Source organism: Argopecten irradians, chromosome 6 (assembly GCF_041381155.1).
Source record: "Argopecten irradians isolate NY chromosome 6, Ai_NY, whole genome shotgun sequence".
NCBI lineage: Eukaryota > Metazoa > Mollusca > Bivalvia > Pectinida > Pectinidae > Argopecten > Argopecten irradians.
Genome location: NC_091139.1, coordinates 33,339,288 through 33,364,736, shown reverse-complemented (window position 1 = coordinate 33,364,736; position 25,449 = coordinate 33,339,288). Strand labels below are relative to the sequence as shown.

The following is a 25,449-nucleotide window of genomic DNA, read 5'->3' as shown; positions in this document are numbered from 1 at the left end:
AGATACTGGGGCTTCTCATTCTTTAATATTAGATGGTGTAGTGCCGTTGTCTGAGGAGACCTCATCTGGTAGTAGTGTTTTGCTTCAAGGTGTAGAGTTAGGTTTTGTTAATGTGCCTCTCCATTGTGTTTATTTAAAGTCAGACTTAGTAACTGGGCCTGTCACCATTGGTGTTAGACCGGAACTTCCCATAGAGGGCGTGTCGCTCCCATTTTAGGCAATGACTTGGCTGGAGAGAAAGTTAGGGTAGATCCCTTAGTGTCCAGTATTCCTGATAAAACAGGTGATGCTGACACTATTCAACAGGAATTTCCTGGTATTTTCCCTTCTTGTGCTGTAACTTGTTCAATGAGTAAGAAGGTTTCTGATGTTGCAGTAGTTGAGGATCATTATAGTCCAGGGTTAGGTGACACTTTCTTGGCTCATGATATAGAGGATGTCGGGGGCAAGTGTGATCTTTTGAGCAATCCTGCAGACTTTGATAGTGATAGACTTGTTCCTAACAAAGGTACTTCTTTGGCTGACATGATGAGTAAAACATCTTTGTCAAGAGAGGAGCTTATAGTAGAACAGGAAAAAGATCCTGAAATCTCCTTACTGTGTTATTGGGCTTTGAGTGAGGAAGAGGCGTAGAAAGTCCCGGTTTGTTACTTCCGTAGGTCAGGTGTGTTGATGCGCAAGTGGCGCCCCCCTGATGTGTCTCCCGAAGAAGACTGGAAGGTTGTCAATCAAATAGTTGTCCCACCGAGGTATAGGCAAGATATTCTGAGTTTGTCTCATGATGTACCTATGGCAGGGCATTTAGGTGTGACCAAGACTTATAACATGATCTTAGATCACTTCTTTTGGCCCAAGTTGAAACGGGATGTGGCTGATTTTTGTAGGTCTTGTCATACTTGTCAAGTGGTAGGGAAACCTAATCAGAAAATCCCTGTGGCACCTCTGCACCCCAATCCAGCATTTGAGGAACCATTTAGTAGAGTCATTATAGACTATGTAGGTCCTCTACCCAAAACTAAGTCTGGGAATGAGTATCTTTTAACTTTTATGTGTGCTTCCACACGCTTTCCTGAAGCCATTTCACTCAGAAATATTAAGGCTCCTAACATAGTCAAGGCTTTAGTTAAATTCTTTACATTGGTTGGTCTTCCAAAAGCTGTCCAATCGGACCAAGGTTCGAATTTCATGTCTGGTATTTTTCAACAAGTCATGTACCAGCTCCAGATCAAGCAGTATAAGTCTAGTGCTTATCATCCAGATTTTCAGGGTGCTTTAGAAAGTTTTCATTAGACATTGAAGAATATGATGAGATCTTATTGTTTTGAAAACAGAAGAGATTGGGACGAAGGTATACACATATTGTTGTTTGGCGTTAGAGAATCTGTGCAAGAATCTCTTGGCTTCAGTCCCTTTGAACTTGTGTTTGGACACACTGTACGTGGTCCTTTGAAAATTTTGAAAGACAAAATTTTGGACGAAGATTCTAAAGTGAATCTCTTAGAGTATGTGTGTAGCTTTAAGCAAAGGTTGACAAGGGCATGTGAATTGGCAAAAGAAAATTTGGCCGTTACTCAAACCAAAATGAAAACATGGTATGATAAAGATGCCCGTGCAAGAAGTTTTGATCCAGGTGACAAAATTTTGGCTCTATTACCAATACCGAGTCAGCCTTTGCAAGCTAGATATTTTGAACCTTATGTTGCTGAGAAAAAGGTCGATGATGTTAACTACATTGTACAAACTCCAGGGAGGCGCAAGAAAACTCAATTATGTCATGTTAATATGCTTAAGAAATATGTAGATAGAGAAGAGAGCAAGACCTCTCAACCTATTGCTACTTTGGCCTCTGTACCATCACAAAGTGAAAGTACAGCTGATATTTGTAAATTAGACTTAGATGGTGGTGTACAAGATGTAGGTTTAGACTGTGGTGTTAAGTTACGGAACTCAGATGTGCTCGCGAACTTGGACAAGAAATTATGTCATTTATCGGAAAAGGAACGAAATGAACTGAAAGATCTGATACTTGAGTATAAACATTTGTTTCCGGATACACCAGGCAAAACAGATGCTATCTATCACGACGTGGATGTGGGGGATGCGACACCTGTCAAGCAACATCCTTACCGTGTCAATCCTTTGAAAGAAGAACATTTAAAGAAAGAAATTCAATACATGTTGGACAATGATATTATTGAACCAAGCAAAAGTGAATGGAGTTCTCCATGTGTTCTGGTGCCAAAACCAGACAAGACATACCGATTCTGTACTGACTTCAGAAAAGTAAACTCTGTCAGCAAAACAAACTCTTATCCAATTCCAAGGATTGACTCATGTATTGACAAAGTTGGCAAAGCCAAGTACGTACTAAGCAAGTTTGACCTGTTGGAAGGGTATTGGCAGGTGCCATTAACAGAAAGAGCTAAAGAAGTGTCGGCATTTGTGACCTCGCAAGGTTTGTACCAGTACAAAGTTATGCCGTTTGGAATGAAAAATGCCCCGGCAACATTTCAACGTCTTCTCAACAGCGTGATATCAGACCTGGAAGGCTGCGATGGATACATTGATGACGTCATCAACTACCACGACACGTAGGAAGACCATCTACGCGGGATTCGCGAATTCTTCGAGAGACTCACTACCATGAAATTGACTGTAAACTTATTGAAATGTGAATTTTGTCATGCAACTGTTGAATTTTTAGGTCATTTTGTAGGACAGGGGCAGGTTAAACCTGTTCAGGCCAAAGTAGAATCAATTATAGATTTTCCAACTCCTGGAAGCAAGAGAGAGCTGATGAGGTTTCTTGGTATGGCTGGATACTACAGAAAATTTTGTCAAAATTTCTCTGTTATAACAGCTCCACTTACTGCTTTGTTAAAGAAAAATTTCAAATTTGTCTGGTCAGACGAATGTAAGTCTGCCTTTGAGAAATTGAAAGCCATATTATCAAACTCACCAGTTCTGACTGCTCCAGATTTTAATAAACAGTTTAAACTATTTGTTGACGCCAGCGATGTAGGTGTTGGTGTTGTTTTGATGCAAGAAGGTTCTGAACAAATTGACCATCCAATTTGTTATTTCTCGAAAAAGTTTGACAAACACCAGAGAAATTATTCTACCATTGAGAAAGAATGTTTAGCGTTGATTTTGGCCTTGAACCAATTTGATGTATATCTCTGCACTACAATTGTGCCTGTGTTGGTCTTCACCGACCACAACCCTTTGACATTCATTGGGAAAATGAAAAACAAAAACAAAAGAATTCTCAGGTGGAGTTTGACTTTGCAAGAGTACAATCTTGACATCAAACATATCAAAGGGAAAGACAATATTCTAGCTGATGCTTTATCAAGGATTTAAATATGACTTAATATTTCAAGAAAGTTTTCTTTTCAAGAAAACTTTCTTTTCTTTAAGGAGGGGTGTGTTATGTATGACACTAAATAAAATGTAGTTATTAGATAAGTGAGATAACTCCTATAGCTTTATATTCAATACATCCTATAAAGGTCATATCATTAATTTAGGCTATAGAACTTTCTAGAATAATATCATGTATAAACATACTTGTTTGTAAACTTGTTGATTATAAGTAGGGATCTAGATTGATCTATTTCCAGAAAGTTCTGTGTGTTTATTTGTTTACTGGTTTTAGTTAGATATTTCTAGAAGTAGAAGGTTCTCCAATATTCCTGAATTAGGGTTTAGCTATATATACACCAGCTGTCCAAGGCTAATCAGAGCTGTAATGAGACCTGTAATTAGACATATCAAGAATTGTACAGCGCCATATAAGATTCTATTGGGAGAGCTATTGTGACTTTATCTCTGGATTATTACAACACTTTGTGTGGATTTATTCATATTGCCTGGAACTTTACAAATCATCTGTGGACATTCATTTTCCTCGTGGATTTGTGATTATTGTTAATTTGAAACCTGGAAGGATCAAGGATTATACCAGGACATTCGCATACAGATAAGTAACACTTTAAATCATCGTATTACTCTTGTACCACCACCAATTACTTTAGATATTGTAAACCATCTCTATATAATATTGTATATATAATTAAATTGTGTTTTGAATTTAGCTACTGGTTTCTCATTTCTGCTATTCTGGATCATAACACAATTAATGCACTTCACGCTTTTATTATGCTTAGTATTCCATTCCGTAAAATAAAAATCGTATACATACAGTAGGATTAGCCTAGGCCTAATGTTGTTACTAGTCTAGGTGGATTTTTAAAAAATAAATATCAAACGTATTCACTATTCAATGGCTCCAGATGCTTAATGAATGTTATTCGATTATTTCCTACCGTGTTTATGATGAAAATTTAAAGTTATCAGCTGGAAGTCATCATCATCTTTGATAGAAACCGAAACATTCAACGTCGTCTGTAACATTTTGTGGTTACGCTTCAAACTTAGGTCATCAAAGCGTTTGTTTCAAAGCGCCAGGAACACGAAGCGTTTTGGTAACGTAGATGATAACGTTAGCTAAAAATAACCGTGCAATATACTTTTTCTATAAACTACTTCCGGAAAAATTTGTGCAATATAGTTTTTTATCGGTGATCACGTGGCGTGTTTTTGACCAATGAGAAGTGACAAAAAATCCAGAAAAATAATAAATATATTTAATGCAATCTCACAAACATATATACACATCACTGTTCAGCTGGGAGAATACAATATTTGTACTGTTAAAAAAAGAAAGTTAGTTGGAAAGAAGAGAAAAGATAAGATCCTTATCTTAGTCACCTTTTACGATCATGCAATATGGGCAGCAGCATGTACAATTTTAAGTCCGAGGTTTTAACTATACAGGTAACTTTAACTTCAATTAGACTGTTCACCTATATTTCAGATAACCATACCGCTGTCCCTGGGAGACACCAGCACTTACCTGTGTATATGATGAGTATAAGTCTTCAGTCATAACTATGTTTACGATTACTTAAATAGTTTCTAAGCCAGAAAGGAGATTCTCTTCCATTCTCGCCCTACGGCAGTTCGGGTTAAAATTGCACTATGTCAACCTATAGGTGCGTGACACTGACGTTAAAAGACTAAAAATATACAACCAATCATGTTAGCTGACCCTAGGTAGCCCGTGCTTGACCCCGGTCCTATAAAAAGTCTACCCGATTTCTCTTTAAACCATATTTTTCAAGTTTAAATAATAAGCCAGTATGCCACCGTTCTCCATTTGAGTACCATTTACATGGGATAATTAGGGCTTTTCACCATGTGGTAAAAAAACCTATTGGTTTTTGTTCTGTTTTTATTAATATTATTATTAATTTTACACTTTTTTGTGTCCAAAAGATCTTCAAAATGGTAAGAGGTATGCCAATGGCCTTATTGTTATATTGTATGGCATGAGTTGAAGGGGTGAACAAAATGACCAATGTAGGTCAAAAATCCAAGATGGCCACCATGACGTCATACCTAAAAAGTTTAAAACAGCCATAACTCAAAAACCGTTTAAGATACAGCAAATATTTTTGATGTTTTATATAGATCGTATAAAAGACTAACTTTTATTCAATTACAGCAATTAGGTCAAAGGTCAAACAAAAAAGTTCGCTATGGGATCAAAGTTTACCAATTTTTATTTTTTTGAATTTGCGAAATTTCTTTTTACATATCGATGCAGAATGTCATTCTGATGAATTTGGTGTCTTTTAGTTTTCGGTTCTGTTTGTTTGTTTGATTTATTAACGTCCTATTAACAGCTATGGTCATGTAAGGACGGCCTCCCATGTATGCGGTGTGATGCGTGTATGTAGTGCGAGGTGAGTGTTTTGGGAGACTGTGGTATATTAATGTTGTGTCTTCTTGTATAGTGGAACTGTTGCCCTTTTTATAGTGCTATATCACTGAAGCATGCCGCCGAAGACACCAAGCAACACACCCCACCCGGTCACATTATACTGACAACGAGCAAACCAGTCGTCCCACTCCCGTTATGCTGAGCGCTAAGCAGGAGCAGAAACTACCACTTTTACAGACTTTGGTGTGTCTCGGCCAGGGGACAGAACCCAGAACCTTCCTCACAGGGGCGAGCGCTCAACCAAAGGCCAAAAGTGAGGTGGTGTCAAGGAAGACGTTAGGAAGAATGAAGTAATTTAGGAAGAAAGAAAAGATAAGATCCTAAATTAGTCGCCTCTTACGATCATGCAATAGGGGTAGCAGGTACAATTCTAACGCCCTACCTGCAGGGCAGTTTTCGGTAGCACTTCCGGTTAATGCTGTATGCCATTTTGAAAAACAATCCTTTGATCTTTGCTAAATTCCCGCCAAAATGTTTAACATTATATATTGTCGAACTGAATGAGTTATATAGTCTGTAATTGTTATAGAAAAGACTCCTCTAATGTTCTCTGACGTTTGATATGATTTTCATCTTCATCAAAGAAAAAAATGGCCGCTATGACGTCATATCTTAAAATATAAAAATGCTTATAACTCACTAACAGTTCTTTTCACAGATTTCATCCAATAATATTTTTTGCAGATAATTTTAAGCGTAAACTTTTTCTCTCTACATGTTATTACAAAAAATGGCAACTTCCGGTTTTCAGTAAGGGTCAAATGTTAAAGGTCCTGTTTTTAACATAACTTGAAAACTTTTTTCCTGAAGTTCTGTAAGGTCTAGGATCTTCATATTTCATATATAAGTTGTCCAGGGGATGGGCTATAAAGTCAGATACCAGGAATGACCTTGACCCATATTCAAGTTCACAGGGGTCAAATACACATATCATAAATAAATTGTTTAAATGGTCATAACTAACTTATCATTGGTTTTACAGCTTTCATGCAATTATGTTATTTGAAGATAATCTACAGGGGAATATTTTTTCTAAAAATAACTTGTTATAACAAGAGATCCCAGAGGGATCTTGGCGCCCACCATTGAGGGAACTTTATTGGATCTTTGTAAGACTGATCTTTTCTCTGCTTTTCCTTCTTTCCCTGCTTCCTCCACCTGTCGGCCATGTTGTTTTTCGATTGGTCCCAAAATGCAAGATGCATAATTAGGGACCAAGGGGAACATTTACATGGAATTTCAGAAAGATCCCTTTTGTACGTTCTGAGAAACTTCAAATGACAAAATCCAAGATGACGTTAAGACGCATTCGATCTCGTTATCATTTGCTCGAACGAATTTGGAAATATGAATTGGATTAAGATGAGAGTTCTCTTCGGCTGATGAAACTTCATGCAGATCTTCACTAAAACACTCATATTCAGGGCTGAAAGTCAAGGTCATTTATTGGTTAAAACTTCAAAACCCATGCATTACCTAGTTCTTAACTTACCTGGCAATGACGGTATTGTCAACTAAATATAGTGAAAACCCCGCTAAATTGTCTATGAAAATTTCGTCAAACGACTACACATCTAATAGACTAATATAAAAATTAAGGACCTTTGATTAGGTCCATATGGTTCTTCAGGGTGACCTCCTATAGCCACCGTTCTTCATTTAATATACATATAAATAGAATAGTTCTTTTGATATTTGTCAAACGACTACACATCTAATAGACTAATATAAAAATTAAGGACCTTTGATTAGGTCCATATGGTGTTAAACCGCCATTGATTTTATTTAATTCTACCAGTATAACACCATATGGACTTCAACAAAGGGCATAATTGATAAATTGCGATAGGTTAATCGTGCAATTACAAAAAATGAAATAGTTTTTCTTTTTTTTTATGTCCTTTCTCAGCCACCGTACATACCTTATCCAATCGCAGTTACAACATATATGTATCAGGTTCTCAGCGGGATCATCTAAATATACATACCTCAATATGAGCCATAAAACCAGTATTGCAATGCAACTAATAAGAAAAGTTGAAGAGGGAAAACGACGCCGAGTTTAAACATGACATTTGGTTTCTGACTTTGTTCACGTTATAGCACTCGAAAGCCAGTCTAACTAAATATGTGACACGGACTTGTATGTGCATTAGTCATGACGAAAATCATATACTTTTAAAAAACGTAATGTAATCCTATTCTACAGTACTGTATTATGTACATACACTGCAAAATATTAACTAATTGTTACGGTGTACTAAATCCTAACACTTCTCCGTGCGTTCTGTCATAGATTGTGAAATTTGCCTTCGTGACAAAACATTACAAATCTTATGTTCAGGACTATTAAACCACAGTCGTGTGCGCCATTGCGTTATAGGTGGGTAGGCATCAATGTTATCTCCAGTTAGATATGTATACATGTGTATACATTTAAGGTAGAGTTATGGCGTATGGCGGATTACCTGCGCTGAAATGGTCGAATACAACGTATAGTATTCAGGAAGTGATAGAAAATCAAAACTTTCAACTTCCTATGTTGGTCAAAGTAGAAGAAGGGATATTCAGCGAGACTGATTCTGAAACATTTTCAACCGACGATCTTATTAAGTTCGATTGTATAAAATCTATACCAAAAGTCGTAGCTTGTTGTGTAGACTGGATGGGACAATGTACCACACCCGATACCCTTCGTGAGGATGCACACGGCTATGTTGAGAGGAACATGGACTTAACCATCCCTCTACGGTACAAGGGCATGGTCAAAAGTTATCACCCAGAGGCTGGCATTAAGATATACCGTAACATCAAGGAAGTGATCAAAGACCGTCCGCGATATGTTATGGCTACTACAGGTATGGTAACAAGAGGAAAAGTTACAGTACCGAACAATTCAACACTCGAGGTTCTTGGATGCATTCCTGGAAAAGGTGTCATTTTTCAGTTGCTAGATAAATATGGGACAAACCTAGAGATGAATATTGATGACAAGTGTAGACTACGTCTATTGCCTGACGATACAGAATACACCTTACAAGATGCCATCCATAGATTTGGGTTTCCTCAGTACGTCACATTCGTGAGAGATCGTAGTCTGAATATTGAGACTTCTAACGTACAGGAGGCGGCAGAACACTCCAAAATATTCGAGGGCACCGTGAAAATTAAGAGGATTGTTGAACTGAAAACAATAATTGGTCACTACAAGCCTCCGGAAATGACGTCGATTGACACCACTCGTCGATGTCAGAGAACATTGGTGATCATTCCCCTCGAAAGTCCGACGGCGAAAGAGATCGAAGTCAGAGTTGCCCTAAACAATGAAGACGACGACGACTACGAATTGATCATGGCCAGGAATTTTTCCAATACAAATGCAGTAAACGAGGAGAATATTGACGGAACCATCTACATGGACTTTCTCAAAACACCAAAAACAGCATTTGTTGAGTATGAGGAAATCGCAGATGTTCCTCCACTGCCGCCAAGAAGATCGGTAATACGTTTTATATACTTTTCTCTCAACGTGTTATAGGTCCAATTTCAGGTATATAGGCCTTTTAAAAGTATTTTAAAAATTTAAGGATTTGGAACCAATGTGACCTTGAATGAACAACCTTGGTAGTCTTTTATGTCAGCATACTACAAGCTATATACTCATATAAGGCATCTAGGCTGTCTAGAACGAACTTCACCAGAAATCATTGGAAAACTGGAAAAAGGTCCATGTTATCTTGAATTTGGGTCAATCATATTGACAAACTCAGAAGGTATGTTTGTCAGCATGCTACAAGCCTGTTATTAGGTATCTGGGCCTTCAAGAACTTCACAAGAATTCATTTGACCCTTTGTTCCCTAAGATATCCAACAATGATACTGACAAAAGTTTTAAAACGGAAGTGATGTCATAGCGGGCATATTGTATTCTAATTAATTGGCAGAGACTCTACAAAAAACGGAATTAGAAGAATAAGATACTTAACGAAAACAATAGACATTTGCACCATTGGTAAAAAAACCCAACTTTTATTAAGATGAGAACATTTATGACAATGGCCTAAGATGAGGTTACACCACAAACAAATGCAAGATTCCTTAGGTAATCTATGTTAACAGCCGTTAGTTTACATTTCCTTTTTAAAAATCAAAAGCCGTTTCGGAATAGTAGTGAAATGTTTTAAAGCCATGGTCATTTATGAATAGCCTACCATGCATGCAATATGTGCTGGTATGTGATTATCTGTATTACTTGGGAGGCTGCAGTATGTTCGTGTTGTGTCTTCAAGACGTAACAACACACCCCACCCAGTCACATTAAACAAGACAACCAGCGAATACTTTTATGAAACGTTTCTATGACTAGTATGACGTGTACACTGTCACCATCATTTCAGAAGAAAATCTACATTATTGCCTTTTGGTTCAAGCTGAAATAATAAATTATGTGTTTCGTCGTACATATGAATGTCCGCGCACCGGATTCTTCATAATATACCAACTGTTTACGCGACAACAAAGCCAAACAATATATAAATATTGTAGATGAAAAAGAAAAGAAACAGAATTTTGTTAAATTACCCGTATATCTTAGTCAAAATACATTTTATATTTAATTAAACGCAAGCAAATCAGTAGTGTAATCAAAACCGTTAGTATAACTCTTCCAGCCATATGCAGTCACAACTTGTGACCCCATAATTGTTCAAGATGAAAAAATACAGATGTTGATTAATGAAATGATCACTGTAAACGTGTGCTACGGTGCAAATTGACTCCTGGTTAAATCAGTCCGTAGCCTAAGAATAGTTATGGCTTCCTCCCCACATCCCACCGTTTGCATGCAGTCGAAGACGCCGAACAAACACACCCCATCCGATCACATTATACTTGTTATGTATTTAGAAAATGATATTGGAGGTTGCAGGACGGAGGGCGGGGCTAATGAGACGTCAACCAAGCTTTGATAGGTTCGGAATTATCAAGAAGTCAAAAAATTAGATGATTTCACAGATTGCCATATACAGTTGGGCTACATGTGGATGTGATGAGAGTCACACCAGGCCGCGTCGAGCAGTTCTTGTATTGGCTATCAAATACGGTAACGCTTGTCCAATCAGAAGGCCATGGGTTTCTTCTCGGTCAGGCAACCGTGTCTTATTACCCCTGCTCGATTCGTCAAGAGCGGGCGGCCGCCGGCGACCCGGCGAGGCGGCTAAGTCACTCGATTCAATGAAAAAGTGCGCCGGTTGCGCGACCGGCGTACGCCGGATCAGCCGGTTTTGAATCACCGGCTAATACCGGCGCAAGATGGCGGAATAAAGGTTAGATATTTGTAGACGAAACTTTCTTTAAGCAAAACTCATTCCGTTCAGACGTAAATTCTCCAAACATTATGATTTTCCTGTTGTATTCATTAACGGACAGGAATTGAAACCTCTTTTGATACACACAGGTATGTAGATATACATTTATGAAGCGAATACATCGAGATGTGCAGTGATGTATAGACTTAGATATATATATATATCCCAGGTTTTGCTCTATAGATATTTTTTCTCTATATAGTGCAATACGTACGGTGTCGCGGCATTTTATAGAACCAAATGCCTATGCATGTACATTCTATTAGTCTGATTATAATAAAATTTGTAAATCTAATGTATATAAAAATTAAATGTTTTATTCCAAGTACATGAAATTTCAATGACTTCTCTTGGACTGTTTATCAATAACAATAAAAACATATTTTTAAGGTTTATTCTGAGGTTTTACACTTTCGAAAACAACACATTTTAAAGTTGTAATGAATCGTTTTCGTCAAACACATGTAATTCAGAGTGTAACATAAGAAAATAGATTTATATGTACAGTATTATACCTACATGTACATTGTAAATACATAATTCAGAAAGAATGCTCAAAAGTGAATATGATTGTACGGGCATTGTTAATTCCTATGTCAAGACATGAGAAAAAGAATTCTACTGGTGACATGTAGTAAGAAATGAATGAATAAAATAGTTTACATAAAGTTACAACAATGCCACACCAAGGTATCAATTTAAACCCAGTTTATTAAGATAACTCATACTTTACTAATCGGTGTTTCAGCGATCTGTTGAATTTTAGTAAGAATAAACAATGATTGGCGTGTAATGCTAGAACATTATCTCATATTATATGTATGTAATTCTACAATATAAATTACAATGCACCATACATTACATCAAATGTGCATTACAACAGGAACGCGCGGAGCGATTTTGTGAACGACAATGCGACATGGCAGATATAGGCCACCATATGTATTTTCTATTTCATAAGAAACTTCAACAAAAGAGATTAATGTAGTATGATGCAATTTCTTATATTTGTTCTTTTGGAATAAAACAGCTTACACGTGTATCATGCACGATGAAGAAAAATGAGAATGGAGGGGTTGTTCATTTTCCAAAAGGCGAAACAACAACATGACATTATCCAGTCACGGTATCCTATTGATTTTAAACTCTAATGATTTATGAATTTCTTGGCCCGGAATTGAATAATACGAATATTCGAAAGCTATTTTTTATTGGCAATATCGCTTTTTTCCAAATACACATTCTATTATTAACTCTACCATTACTATCTGAAAAACAATCACTCATTTATTATGAAACAGAGACAACCACGCACATGCGTCGACTATTTAATCCATTTTAATTTGTCTAATGTAAAAGTTGTAAACGTACAAGTAGAAATATTTTTCTTACTCGTGCTAACGGAAATTTTAGCGTAATAAATGTTTACCATAACATAATATTGTGACGGTCAAGTGGTCAGGACTCTGTATCCTGAACCGACTTGAAAATAACCAGTGGTAGCGCGGCTACCGCCACATAAGTATTTGAGGGGTAGAAGACTCTTGCCTAACTACCCTAACCATTGACGACTTAGTTACACCATAGATTCACCTGAATAGTTCTTAAATCCTCTAAGAAACAACCAGGATTCCAAAATACAGGTACAAACTTAGACATTTATTAATAAGACACATAAAATAAAGGTTCACAATATCAGCAATATTTCACCATCTCCAAACATACTCAAGATTCCATTCCAACTATCTATTGACATCTTCATTATAATCTAGACTTCACATCAATAAATAAATATAATCCAATAACAACTGAACCTAACGTAACAGTAACAGATGCATCTTTACAAAGTATTTCCAGCTTCTCAGTACCAAATAAATTCCTAAAATTAACATGAATAATCCCATAAATCCATCCCCACACATATAAACTACATGTAACATGATACACAAACATTACAAGCTCAGGAACTGAGGAAATCACCTCTCTGTCCATCGCTACACACTAACAACAACAAACACAACCGACCTCGGACACAGACAGACGCAGACTGACTGGTTTCAAAGATCACGTCATCTATAGAATATTAGCACGTGAAGCGATTGCTGGATTCGCTGGAAATTGCTGGATCACTCGCTGGATAATCTCTAACCAACATCAATAATCATACAAAACAATGTTTATCTTCTATAAACATTAATACACGTAATATAACTCTAGTAACTCACTTTCCTTTACACCACACATTCAAAACATCGTCTGCAACAACCGGAAGCACTAGTAATACAAAATACGAAACTAATTATAAGCTATCGGCCAGCTCCGCAGCTGTCATAACAATAATGGCTGCGCCCTGTAGCAGAAACATGTGCTTCAATACATCGATTACTTGACATCTTTACACAATAAACAGACCTCGTAAGTAATCGGTTATCAGTAGGAACATCTATCTATCTATCAACCGTAAGTGATACATCCTTATCATAAATAGATTTAACTGCATACACTGACAAAACATCGTGTTGTCACAATATTAACCAAATTAGAATACCATGCTATCTATTTGATCAACTTACATTCAGTCTTTGTATGTTTGATGCAAAAATCAAAATGTTACTAAAGCTCTGAAGAAATGTCCGTCATATTGGAATACGCCGGTTATGCTAGTTTTGCCAGATCGCCCGGTTGTCGCCCGGTCACGTGACCGGCGTACGCCGGTAGCCGCTTTTCAGAACGAATCGAGCAGGAGTAGTCATGCATGGCGTTGCTGGGGCCTAGGTTATGTTACACACACGCGAGTCGTCTGTTAGAGGGAAGAGTAGCAACGGTTAACCTGGACGTATTATTACATTTTCGCCCTAAATGGAGATTTTAGGCATTGCTTGTTGTATTTTATTTTTATCGTACAATTAACGTGGTGTATGTTCATTTCAACAGGCATGGGACTTTCGGTAATTTATCAACGATGCTATTAATGCTGCTGGAATCATGGAGCCTTCGACAGTGCATGGGATGACTGATATGACCAACAGACTTTAGCGAGTAAGACTGTGAACTCATGTTCTATACTATGAAGCGTTTACTTACAGGAACATTTTATCTCCGAGCACGCTTTTGCATCAATTCATGCAAGTATTTTATTGCATTCTTGTTTTTGTATGCCTTATGTACGTTTAGATAGAAAAATACATGAAGAAATAACTTTACAATTACTAATAACATTGTACAGATGTGAAATGAAATTTTAGACCACAGCTAGGCTGCATGGTCTGATAGTATATACTCATTACACTGCTTTATAGATGTAAAAAAAATGTTTAAAAAAAGAGAAATTTACGGCACCTAGAACATTTTAACATTTTATCTTAAAAGTTTCCAAATAATATTGATTGATTGTAACAGTTGTATATTTTCAGTATATTATCATACTTTCTAAACTCTCGACGCGATTGTAATAATTAAGTGTAAGCTAACTGTATTTTAAATCTAGATATTTGTATATCCAAATAATTCAATTTTTTATCGCGCCTTTTGACTGTTTGGGAAATAGTTGGTACCCGCGAATATTCAAATGAACGATTTACTCTTCCTACGAGACCGATGTTATCCACACATTCCTCTATATTTACTTAATAATATATATACACGTGTACATGTATAGGTGTAACAGAAGAGGTTAAGAAGTCTAAATACTATATTTCATTTTGAAATGTCCTATCTCCAATATTTGTCATACTTATGAATTTATGATATAGAGTGATAATGAATATTGAATTATTGATAATCATATTTATTGATGCTCTCGTGTAGTCTTGAAGTTTTAACATACTTTCTTGATTTTATTGTAATTAGTGATAGCCTAAATCACAAATATTCGCCATTAACCTGCAATAGCTTCCGGTTTTGGAGGGAATTTATTTAGACATATGTTTTAGGGCGTGGATGTGAATGTTGATGAATGTGTTGTACCATTAAATATTATAAATTGTAATTTAGTTACGAGTTTGAGTTATTTATGTCTGCCAAAGAAAGTTTCCAAGTGTCGAACTAGTAATAACCTATTAGTGCCAAGAACCAAACCAGATAGACTCAATAGACGTTTGCGACTATTTTAAATAGTAGACAATGACGTTGCAGTATAATTTGACCCGTTTCATATGTTATTATGTTCAGTGACTGTATGTTACAGCGAAATAGGACGTAACAGTATATATTGATATGTTATTCCGTTCAGTGACTGTATGCTTCTGCGACTTCATAATTGGAGTTTCCTGTGTTACTAGGAGACATAAAAAACGAATATACCGTTTCAAATAAGCATGCAGTCACGAGACATAGCGTGTATTGTGGAGACCTCAAGCGGTTGTTGTCATGACGTTTAGCTGGTTGTTCGGTCGATTCAATTGTTAGGGTCACTTAACGACAGACTCCATATGTGCGGATTAATACAACACAAATCCAAAACTTTATGGATATATGTAATTCAGTTGGACAAACATACCTATTGTAAGGCGGTATCAGAAATCCGGAAAACTTTGTATATCCTCCTGCAAAGATATTCGGCGAGTTGTCCGTGTTTCGGATCCACACTTTATCTCCGAGAGCCAAAGATAACACAATCGTTCTAGAACCTTCATCAAAACCAATGTGAGAATACAATAATCCAACATTTACACTACTTTTAACAATAGAAAGGTGCATGTCGTCGCTACTCGAACTTAGAAGGGCCAACTCTTGTTTGCGTAAGCTACGGTATATTAATGTTTTATTTCCTTGTATAGTTGGACGCTTGTCCTTTTTATAGTGCTATCTCACTGAAGAATTACGCCATAAACACTGAACAGCACACCCCCACCTACACAATATATTGATAAACCAGTCGCCCGCCTACTCACTATACGATGAGCGCTAATTAGCAGGCCAGGCGACAGAACCCAAAGCCTTCGTCATAGGGAAAGAATAGAAAAAATAATCTTCCAAGTTTAGTCGCTCTTTACGCATGCAATGGTGGCAGCAAATGCAATTCTAACAACCTATAAGTAGGGCAGCTGAATGCCAATGACAATTCAGTGAAGCAATTTTTGCAAATTATTACATAAATTGTTTGTTCTACATTCGTTTTGAAACAAAAACAAAAAACATTAGCGAATCCCGTGTTATTGTGAACAATTTGGATTGATGCCGTTTGATAAACAGGTCTGATTTGTACGCTAGTCCGTCTTTGCATATTACATAGTTATCTCCCATGCGGAACGTATTCATTGTGACGTCTTTATTTTGTAACAAAACTCGCGTCGTTTTCCCTGAAAAGTATGACGTTACGCTCACAAACACGTGATGTTATAATCAATAACTACCCGCAAGGGCAGATAACTATGTAATATGCAAAGACGGACTAGCCATAACCGAGTCAGACTCCCGTAAGGTTTACAAACGCAACACATAGCTGTTCCTATTTACGTGAGAGAAACCATGCGGTCATCTATTAAGGTAAAATACTATCTAATAAGAGCGACTGGAGTAGTTGCAAACGACGTCACCTGACCCCTGGCGTTAGATCGGCCTGCAAAACGTGCCCCATCAATATACAAAGGCGCAGAGCTATCTAGTTTTGGCATCGACACACTGGCCACATAGTGAAGACTTGCTGACAAACCTCGTTGATGGGAAATACAATAATTTCACAAAAACATGTTTATGTCTTATGTAAATCGAAATTTCATTGCACGCTTTGACTAAACAGAGGTTATTCCTTGTTTTCTTGTGAATACTGGTTATATTTTATCGAGTGAGATGGAAACTCTGTTATTCGCACGAGTAAGAGTAAGTCTCTATCTCACGAGAAGAAATATTACTGGTATTCGTCATGATACAATGAATAGTAAATTTTGTTTTTGCTTACATTTACAGAAGACCATCACTAATTAATTAAATAATTAATTAATTAGTTCCGTCATTGTATATTACAGAGTAATTAGCCCTTGCGGTTATTACGTCGTTTATTTGAGAGCATAAAGTCATGTTTCTGCACAAAATATGACGTCATTTTGCGCACGAATTACTATTAAGGTAACAATTATTTCCACTGTCAATGCTGTATTCCGATTGGTCAAAAGCGAGTGAAAATATCCAAATTGATATTTTCACTGGAGTGAGACCTTAAACAATATTAATATATTGAGATTACACTTATAAAAGTGCTCCTACCGAGCTCTCAGCATTAAGGGAGGGGAACGACTGGTTCGACAGTTGTCAGTGTAATATGACCGGGCGTTGTATTGTTTGGTGTCCTCTGCAGCATACTTCAGTGATATAACAATATAAAAAGGGCAAGATCTCCACTACACAAGAAGACACAACACGAATATACTGCATCACCTCGCACTTTACATACGCAAGACACCATATCTATGTTGCCAGTCTTTAAGTGACCCCGGCTGTCAATAGGACGTAAATTTAATAACCGAAACCAAACAAAAAACCAAAACACTTGCCATTATAACGTATGTGAAAAAGAGGTTTGTGATATTTTTTAAATCCAATTGTCTTATTATACTAAACATACAGATTAATTTCAAACTCACCGATGTCAGGTACTCTTCGTATCCTAGATAAATTGCCATCTGCAAGTATGAATCATGCTATTCATAAACATGTACATGTATTGTTAATTGTTTTTGCCATATATTAATCAATTCAAATACTTTATAAAACCATGAATTAAGAATGAATTGACTCATGGGAAAGAATATATCAAATTATCAAACTGAGACACGTTTAATGTATACATTGCTAGCTACCCGAGGTCATCAGTCCAGATTTACCTTGCACACTTCTTGTTGACAATAAACATCCTTCAACCCCTGTACCGGTCCAGTTGTGACTGTATCAGAGCTATAGTCATCGATTACCTCAGAAGCGTTTGGGTATTTCATCATGGGTTCCGTGAGGTCTTTGGCAGCTCGCAAGGTTTGCACCTCCTGGGTAATCGCAAAGGACAAATGTGTTGGATAATTCATTATTCATGAATAGGTTGATTGGTTGATTTAATTAACATCCTATTAAAACCAGGATTATTTAAGGAGGCCCTCTCTTGTATGTGGTTTGTTTTGTGTGTTAAGTAGGTGCTTATTTATTTTGGGATGTGTATCTATGTGATAGTGAACCTGTCATCCGTTTTAAAGTGCTCTCTCACTGCAGCATAACGCCAGAAACACGGATCAAGTCCCTCCCTCTATTTATACTGACCGTTAAACAGGAACAGAAACTACCAGTATGGTGTGTCCCGACCAGGGGACAGAATCGCATCTTTTTGACAGAGGTTAGCTCCAAGCGAAAGGCCAAAATAGCTAGGCAGTGTCAAGGGAGACGTTAGAAAGGAGGTAGGAAGACGAGGAAAAATAAGATCCCTCATTTAATCGCCTTTAACGATTATACAATAGGGGCAACAGGTTAATTTTAACGCTTCTAACGCTGGTCTTTATTGCTGGGAGTATAGACTACAGGGCATGAAATACGATCTTTCAACCTTCCCTGGTGAGAACCAACCGACCAAACAATCGTATATTATAACAAAATCCTTGTCCGAAGTTAAAATATCAAAACGAAATTTGTATGTTTCTTTTTAAAGAACACATGATTTGTCAGCACGACATTTAAAAAGGTAAAAATGCAAAAACATTCCCTTTGATCTAGATCAGTAGGTAGGATAATCATGATATTTTTTCTCAGTGAATCTTCAATCGTATTTTTCTTATATTTTGTCGTGTCAGTACAAAAATTATGTTAATGTTGCTAATTAAATATTTAACAAATAAGCTACAATAATAACATATACATTAACGAGACACAACTAATCATTTGATTGTCTTTAAGGCATCATAGTTGTCCCAGATGATGTAAAATGTATATATTGAAAATAGTTCTATATTAACGGCAGTAAACTTATAACATTATTACAATCTACTGCGTTTTAAATGAAGAATCAACGTTAAAGTAAGTGAAGTGTTGAACATACTATTATTTGTAAGCAATGTGGTATTATAATAATGGAAACTATTATCCCAGTCTAGGTTTTTTCAGAATAGGTCCTAGTTTGAAATATCTTCTATAAACCTACTTATATTAGCGTAGTCAACTGATCAGTTGACGACGCGAATATAGGTTTAAAAGTGCTGACAAATTCGAGAGTCTTTACTTTTGCTATTGGTCCTATGTTTGACATTGACTTTAAAATCAAAAGTTATATTTACAATGGTGATAGTTCATGTAAGAGTTATATCCCTTAACATATAAGTTATTCAGTTATTTGTGATTTTATAAGTTATTTATTGTTACTTACAGTTGTCTCTACGAAATGCCTACTTCAGTTAATAGAGGGTATTACATGAGTGGATATGAAATTTAACAAAAATGTTATTACACATGTGTCTTAAGACATTAATGACATGGCTGGACGGGCTAGTTATGTGATAAATGTAGACACAAAAGCCATGGGATTGAACAAAAAAGAAAATAATGTAAAAATATTAAATTCTCCGTTAGATTTTATTTACAAACACAAAGTAAATCACCAACCATTGATTACATAAAAAATATCTATTATGATTAACTGATCGAAAGACTTCAAAATAACGTCTTAATGATAGATATGTTCATTTAAGGGTGACACATACGAATTTGTTGATTGAAGTGTGTGGCATGTGTATTTGGGGGTTTTTGTTTTGACAGTCTTACGGTGAACATGAATATATACTTCACTCCAGTGAAAATATCAATTTGGATATTTTCACTCGCTTTTGACCAATCGGAATACAGCATTGACAGTGGAAATAATTGTTACCTTAATAGTAATTTGTGCGCGAAAATGACGTCATATTTTGTGTGTGCAGAAACATGACTTTATGCTCTCAAATAAACGACGTAATAACCGCAAGGGCCAATTACTCTGTAATGTACAATGACGGAACTAGTAGTGATGGTCCTCTGTAAATGTAAGCAAAAACAAAATTTAATAATCATTGTATCATGACGAATACCAGTAATATTTCTTCTCGTGAGATAGAGACTTACTCTTACTCGTGCGAATAACAGAGTTTTCATCTCACTCGATAAAATATAACCGGTGTTCATAAGAAAACAAGGAATAACCTCTATTTAGTCAAAGCATGCAATGAAATTTCGATTTACATAAGACATAAACATGTTTTTGTGAAAGTTATTGTATTTCCCATTAACGAGGTTTGTCAGTAAGTCTTCACTATGTGGCCAGTGTGTCGATAACAAAACTAGATAGCTCTGTGCCTAGATAGCTCTACGTTTTGCAGGCCGATCTAACGCCAGGGGTCAGGTGACGTCGTTTGCAACTACTCCAGTCGCTCTTATTAGATAGTATTTTACCTTGATAGATGACCGCATGGTTTCTCTCACGTAAATAGGAACAGCTATGTGTTGCGTTTGTAAACCTTACGGGAGTCTGACTCGGTTATGGCTAGTCCGTCTTTGCATATTACATAGTTATCTGCCCTTGCGGGTAGTTATTGATTATAACATCACGTGTTTGTGAGCGTAACGTCATACTTTTCAGGGAAAACGACGCGAGTTTTGTTACAAAATAAAGACGTCACAATGAATACGTTCCGCATGGAGATAACTATATATGTAATATGCAAAGACGGACTAGCGTACAGATCAGACCTGTTTATCAAACGGCATCCATCCAAATTGTTCACAATAACACGGGATTCGCTAATGTTTTTTTTGTTTTACGTTTCATAATGAATGTTTATGTAATAATTTGCAAAAATTCGTTAATGGCGAATATTTGTGATTTAGGCTATCACTAATTACATTAAAATCAAGAAAGTATGTTAAAACTTCAAGATTACACGAGAGCATCAATAAATATGTTTATCAATAATTCAATATTCATTATCACTCTATATCATAAATTCATAAGTATGACAAATATTGGAGATAGGACATTTCAAAATGAAATATAGTATTTAGACTTCTTATCCTCTTCAGTTACACCCATACATGTACACGTATATATATATATATATTATTAAGTAAATATAGAGGAATGTGTGGATAACGTCGGTCTCGTAAGAAGAGTAAAATCGTTCATTTGAGTTCGCGGGTACCAACTATTTTCGGAACAGTCAAAAGGCGCGATAAAAAATTGAATTATTTGGATGTACAATTCTCTAGATTTAAAATACAATTAGCTTACACTTAATTATTACAATCGCGTCGAGAGTTTAGAAAGTAAAATAATGATAATATACTGAAAATATACAACTGTTACAATCAATCAATATTATTTGGAAACTTTTAAGATAAAATGTTAAAATGTTCTAGGTGCCGTAAATTTCATACTCAAGAAACATTTTTTTTTTACATCTACAATGCATTGAAATGAGTATATACTATCAGACCATGCAGCCCAGCTATGGTCTAAAATTTCATTTCACATCTGTACAATATTATTAGTAATTGTAAAGTTATTTCTGCGTGTATTTTTCTATCTAAACGTACATAAGGCATACAAAAACAATAATGCAATAAAAAAACCTGCATGAAGTGATTCAAAAGCGTGCTCGGAGATAAAATATTCCTGTAAGTAAACGCTTCATAGTATAGAACATGAGTTCACAGTCTTACTCGTTAAAGTCTATTGGTCATATCAGTCATCCCATGCACTGTCGAAGGCTCCATGATTCCAGCAGCATTAATCGCATCGTTGATAAATTACCGAAAGTCCAATGCCTGTTGAAATGAACATAGACCACGTTAATTGTACGATAAAAATAAAATACAACAAGCAATGCCTAAAATCTTCATTTAGGGCGAAAATGTAATAATACGTCCAGGTCAACCGTTGCTACTCTTCCCTCTAACAGACGGCTCGCGTGTGTGTAACATAATCACGGCCCCAGCAATACCATACATGAATAAGACACGGTTACCTGACCGAGAACAAACGCATGGTCTTCTGATTGGACAAGCGTTACCGTATTTGATAGCCAATACAAGAACTGCTCGACGCGGCCTGGTGTGATTCTCATCACATCCACATGTAGCCCAACTATATATGGCAATTTGTGAAGTCATCCATTTTATTTGACTTCTTGATAATTCTGAACCCATCAAAGCTTAGTTGATGTTGCATTAGTCCCGCCCTCCGTCCTGCAATCTCCAATTCCATTATCTAAATACATAACAAGTATAATGTGATCGGATGGGGTGTGTTTCTTCGGTGTCTTCGACTGCATGCAAACGGTGGGATGTGGGGAGGAAGCCATAACTTTTCTTAGGCTACGGATTGATTTAACCAGGAGTCAATTTGCACCGTAGCACACGTTTACAGTGATCATTTCATTAATCAACATCTGTATTTTTTCTACGTGAACAATTATGGGGTCACAAGTTGTGATTGTCTTGTGATTGTATATGGTTGCAAGATTATACTAACGGTTTTGATTACACTACTGATTTGCTTGCGTTTAATAAAATATTAAGACATGTATTTTGACTAAGATATACGAGTAATCTAACAAAATTCTGTTTCTTTCTTTTTCATATACAATTTTAATATATTGTTTGGCTTTGTTGTCGCGTAAACAGTTGGTATATTATGAAGAATCCGGCGCGCGGACATACATATGTACGACGAAACACATAATTTATAATTTCAACTTGAACCAAAAGCCAATAAAGTAGATTTTCTTCTGAAATGAAGGTGACAGTGTACACGTCATACTAGTCATAGAAACGTTTCATAAAAGTATTCGCTGGTTGTCTTGTTTAATGTGACTGGGTGGGATGTGTTGTTACGTCTTGAAGACACAACACGAACATACTGCAGCCTCCCAAGTTATACAGATAATCATATACCAGCACATATTGCATGCATGGTAAATGACCATGGCTTTAAAAAGTTTCACAACTATTTCTAAACGGCTTTTGAGTTTTAAAAAGGAAATGTAAACTGACGGCTGTTAACAAAGGTTATCCACGGAATCTTGCATTTGTTTGTGGTGTAACCTCATCTTAGGCCATTGTAATAAATTGTCCTATCTTATTATAAGGGTTTTTCACCAATGACGCAAATGCCTATTGTTTTCGTTAATTTTCTTATTCTTCTAATTCCGTTTTTTAGAGTCTCTGCCAGTTAATTAGAATACAATATGCCCGCTATGACATCACTTCCGTTTTAAAACTTTTGTCAGTATCATTGTTGGATATCTTAGGGAACAAAGGGTCAAATTAATTTTGTTGACGTTCTGAAAGGCCAAGATACATAATAATAGGCTTGTAGCATGCTGACAAACATACCTACCGAGTTTGTCAATATGATTGACCTACATTCAAGATAACATGGACCTTTTTCCAGTTTTCCAATGATTTCTGGTGAAGTTCGTTCTAGAAAGTCTAGATACCTTATATGAGTATATAGCTTGTAGTATGCTGACATAAATGACTACCAAGTTTGTTCATTCAATGTCACATTGGTGCCATATTCTAGGTTTTTTTTTAAATACTTCTTAAAGGCCTGTAGACCTGAAATTGGACCTTAAACACGTTGAGAGAAAAATATATAAAACGTATTACCGATCTTCTTGGCGTCCGTGGAGGAACATCTGCGATATTCTCATACTCAACAAAAGCTGTTTTTGGTGTTTTGAGAAAGTCCATGTAGATGGTTCCGTCAATATTTTCCTCGTTTACTGCATTTGTATTGGAAAAATTCCTGGCCATGATCAATTCGTAGTCGTCGTCGTCTTCATTGTTTAGGGCAACTCTGACTTCGATCTCTTTCGCCGTCGGACTTTCGAGGGGAATGATCACCAACGTTCTCTGACATCGACGAGTGGTGTCAATCGACGTCATTTCCGGAGGCTTGTAGTGACCAATTATTGTTTTCAGTTCAACAATCCTCTTAATTTTCACGGTGCCCTCGAATATTTTGGAGTGTTCTGCCGCCTCCTGTACGTTAGAAGTCTCAATATTCAGACTACGATCTCTCACGAATGTGACGTACTGAGGAAACCCAAATCTATGGATGGCATCTTGTAAGGTGTATTCTGTATCGTCAGGCAATAGACGTAGTCTACACTTGTCATCAATATTCATCTCTAGGTTTGTCCCATATTTATCTAGCAACTGAAAAATGACACCTTTTCCAGGAATGCATCCAAGAACCTCGAGTGTTGAATTGTTCGGTACTGTAACTTTTCCTCTTGTTACCATACCGTTAGTAGTCATAACATATCGCGGGCGGTCTTTGATCACTTCCTTGATGTTACGGTATATCTTAATGCCAGCCTCTGGGTGATAATTTTTGACCATGCCCTTGTACCGTAGAGGGATGGTTAAGTCCATGTTCCTCTCAACATAGCCGTGTGCATCCTCACGAAGGGTATCGGGGGTGGTACATTGTCCCATCCAGTCCACACAACAAGCTACGACTTTTGGTATAGATTTTATACAATCGAACTTAATGAGATCGTCGGTAGAAAATGTTTCAGAATCAGTCTCGCTTAATATCCCTTCTTCTACTTTGACCAACATAGGAAGTTGAAAGTTTTGATTTTCTATCACTTCCTGAATACTATACGTTGTATTCGACCATTTCAGCGCAGGTAATCCGCCATACGCCATAACTCTACCTTAAATGTATACACATGTATACATATCTAACTGGAGATAACATTGATGCCTACCCACCTAGAACACAATGGCGCACACGACTGTGGTTTAATGGACCTGAACAAAACATTTGTAATGTTGCGTCACGAAGGCAAATTTCACAGTCTATGACAGAACGCACGGAAGTTAATATTTTGCAATGTATGTACATAATAGAATAGGATTACATTATGTATTTTAATAGTATATGATTTTCGTCGTGGCTAATGCACATTAAAGTCCGTGTCACAAATTTAGTTAGGCTGGCTTTCGAGTGCTATAACGTGAACAAAGTCAAAGACCAAATGTCATGTTTAAATTCGGCGTCGTTTTTTTTTTTTTTTAATTTTCTTATTAGTTGCATTGCAATACTGGTCTTATGGCTCATATTGAGGTATTTGTATTTAGATGATCCCGCTGAGAACCTGATACATATATGTTGTAACTGCGATTGGATAAGGTATGTACGGTGGCTGAGAAAAGACATGAAAAAAATAGAAAAAGTTATTTTATTTGTAGTAATTGCACGTTTAACCTATCGCGATA

At 36.5% G+C, this 25,449-nt stretch overlaps 2 protein-coding genes across 3 annotated transcripts; one reads left to right on the top strand and one right to left on the bottom strand.

The window, feature by feature from the left end:
* Positions 1–8,020: 8,020 nt before the first annotated feature.
* LOC138325681 (uncharacterized) lies at positions 8,021–14,389 on the top strand. 2 transcript variants are annotated; one of them, XM_069271500.1, is made up of 3 exons: positions 8,021–9,347; positions 12,245–12,340; positions 14,149–14,389. In XM_069271500.1, exons 1-2 carry the CDS (start codon positions 8,298–8,300, stop codon positions 12,323–12,325), a joined length of 1,131 nt encoding a protein of 376 aa, XP_069127601.1. In that variant the 5' UTR covers positions 8,021–8,297; the 3' UTR covers positions 12,326–12,340; positions 14,149–14,389. The 2 variants fall into 2 exon arrangements, with proteins under 2 accessions (XP_069127601.1, XP_069127602.1); XM_069271501.1 differs by lacking the exon at positions 12,245–12,340 and having other exon boundaries at positions 8,059–9,347.
* Positions 14,390–19,727: 5,338 nt separating this feature from the next.
* Positions 19,728–24,934, bottom strand: LOC138325682 (uncharacterized). Its single transcript, XM_069271502.1, has 2 exons — positions 23,827–24,934; positions 19,728–21,981 (listed from the first exon to the last, which is right to left on the bottom strand). Exons 1-2 carry the CDS (start codon positions 24,874–24,876, stop codon positions 21,964–21,966), a joined length of 1,068 nt encoding a protein of 355 aa, XP_069127603.1. The 5' UTR covers positions 24,877–24,934; the 3' UTR covers positions 19,728–21,963.
* Positions 24,935–25,449: the final 515 nt, after the last annotated feature.

Bases quoted from the DNA above. Each gene is read 5' to 3' on its own strand.
- LOC138325681 (XM_069271500.1), top strand. From the start codon at position 8,298: ATGGCGTATGGCGGATTACCTGCGCTGAAATGGTCGAATACAACGTAT. The intron at 9,348-12,244 runs GTAATACGTTTT...GGAATAAAACAG, and splicing joins CACTGCCGCCAAGAAGATCG to CTTACACGTGTATCATGCAC.
- LOC138325682 (XM_069271502.1), bottom strand. From the start codon at position 24,876: ATGGCGTATGGCGGATTACCTGCGCTGAAATGGTCGAATACAACGTAT.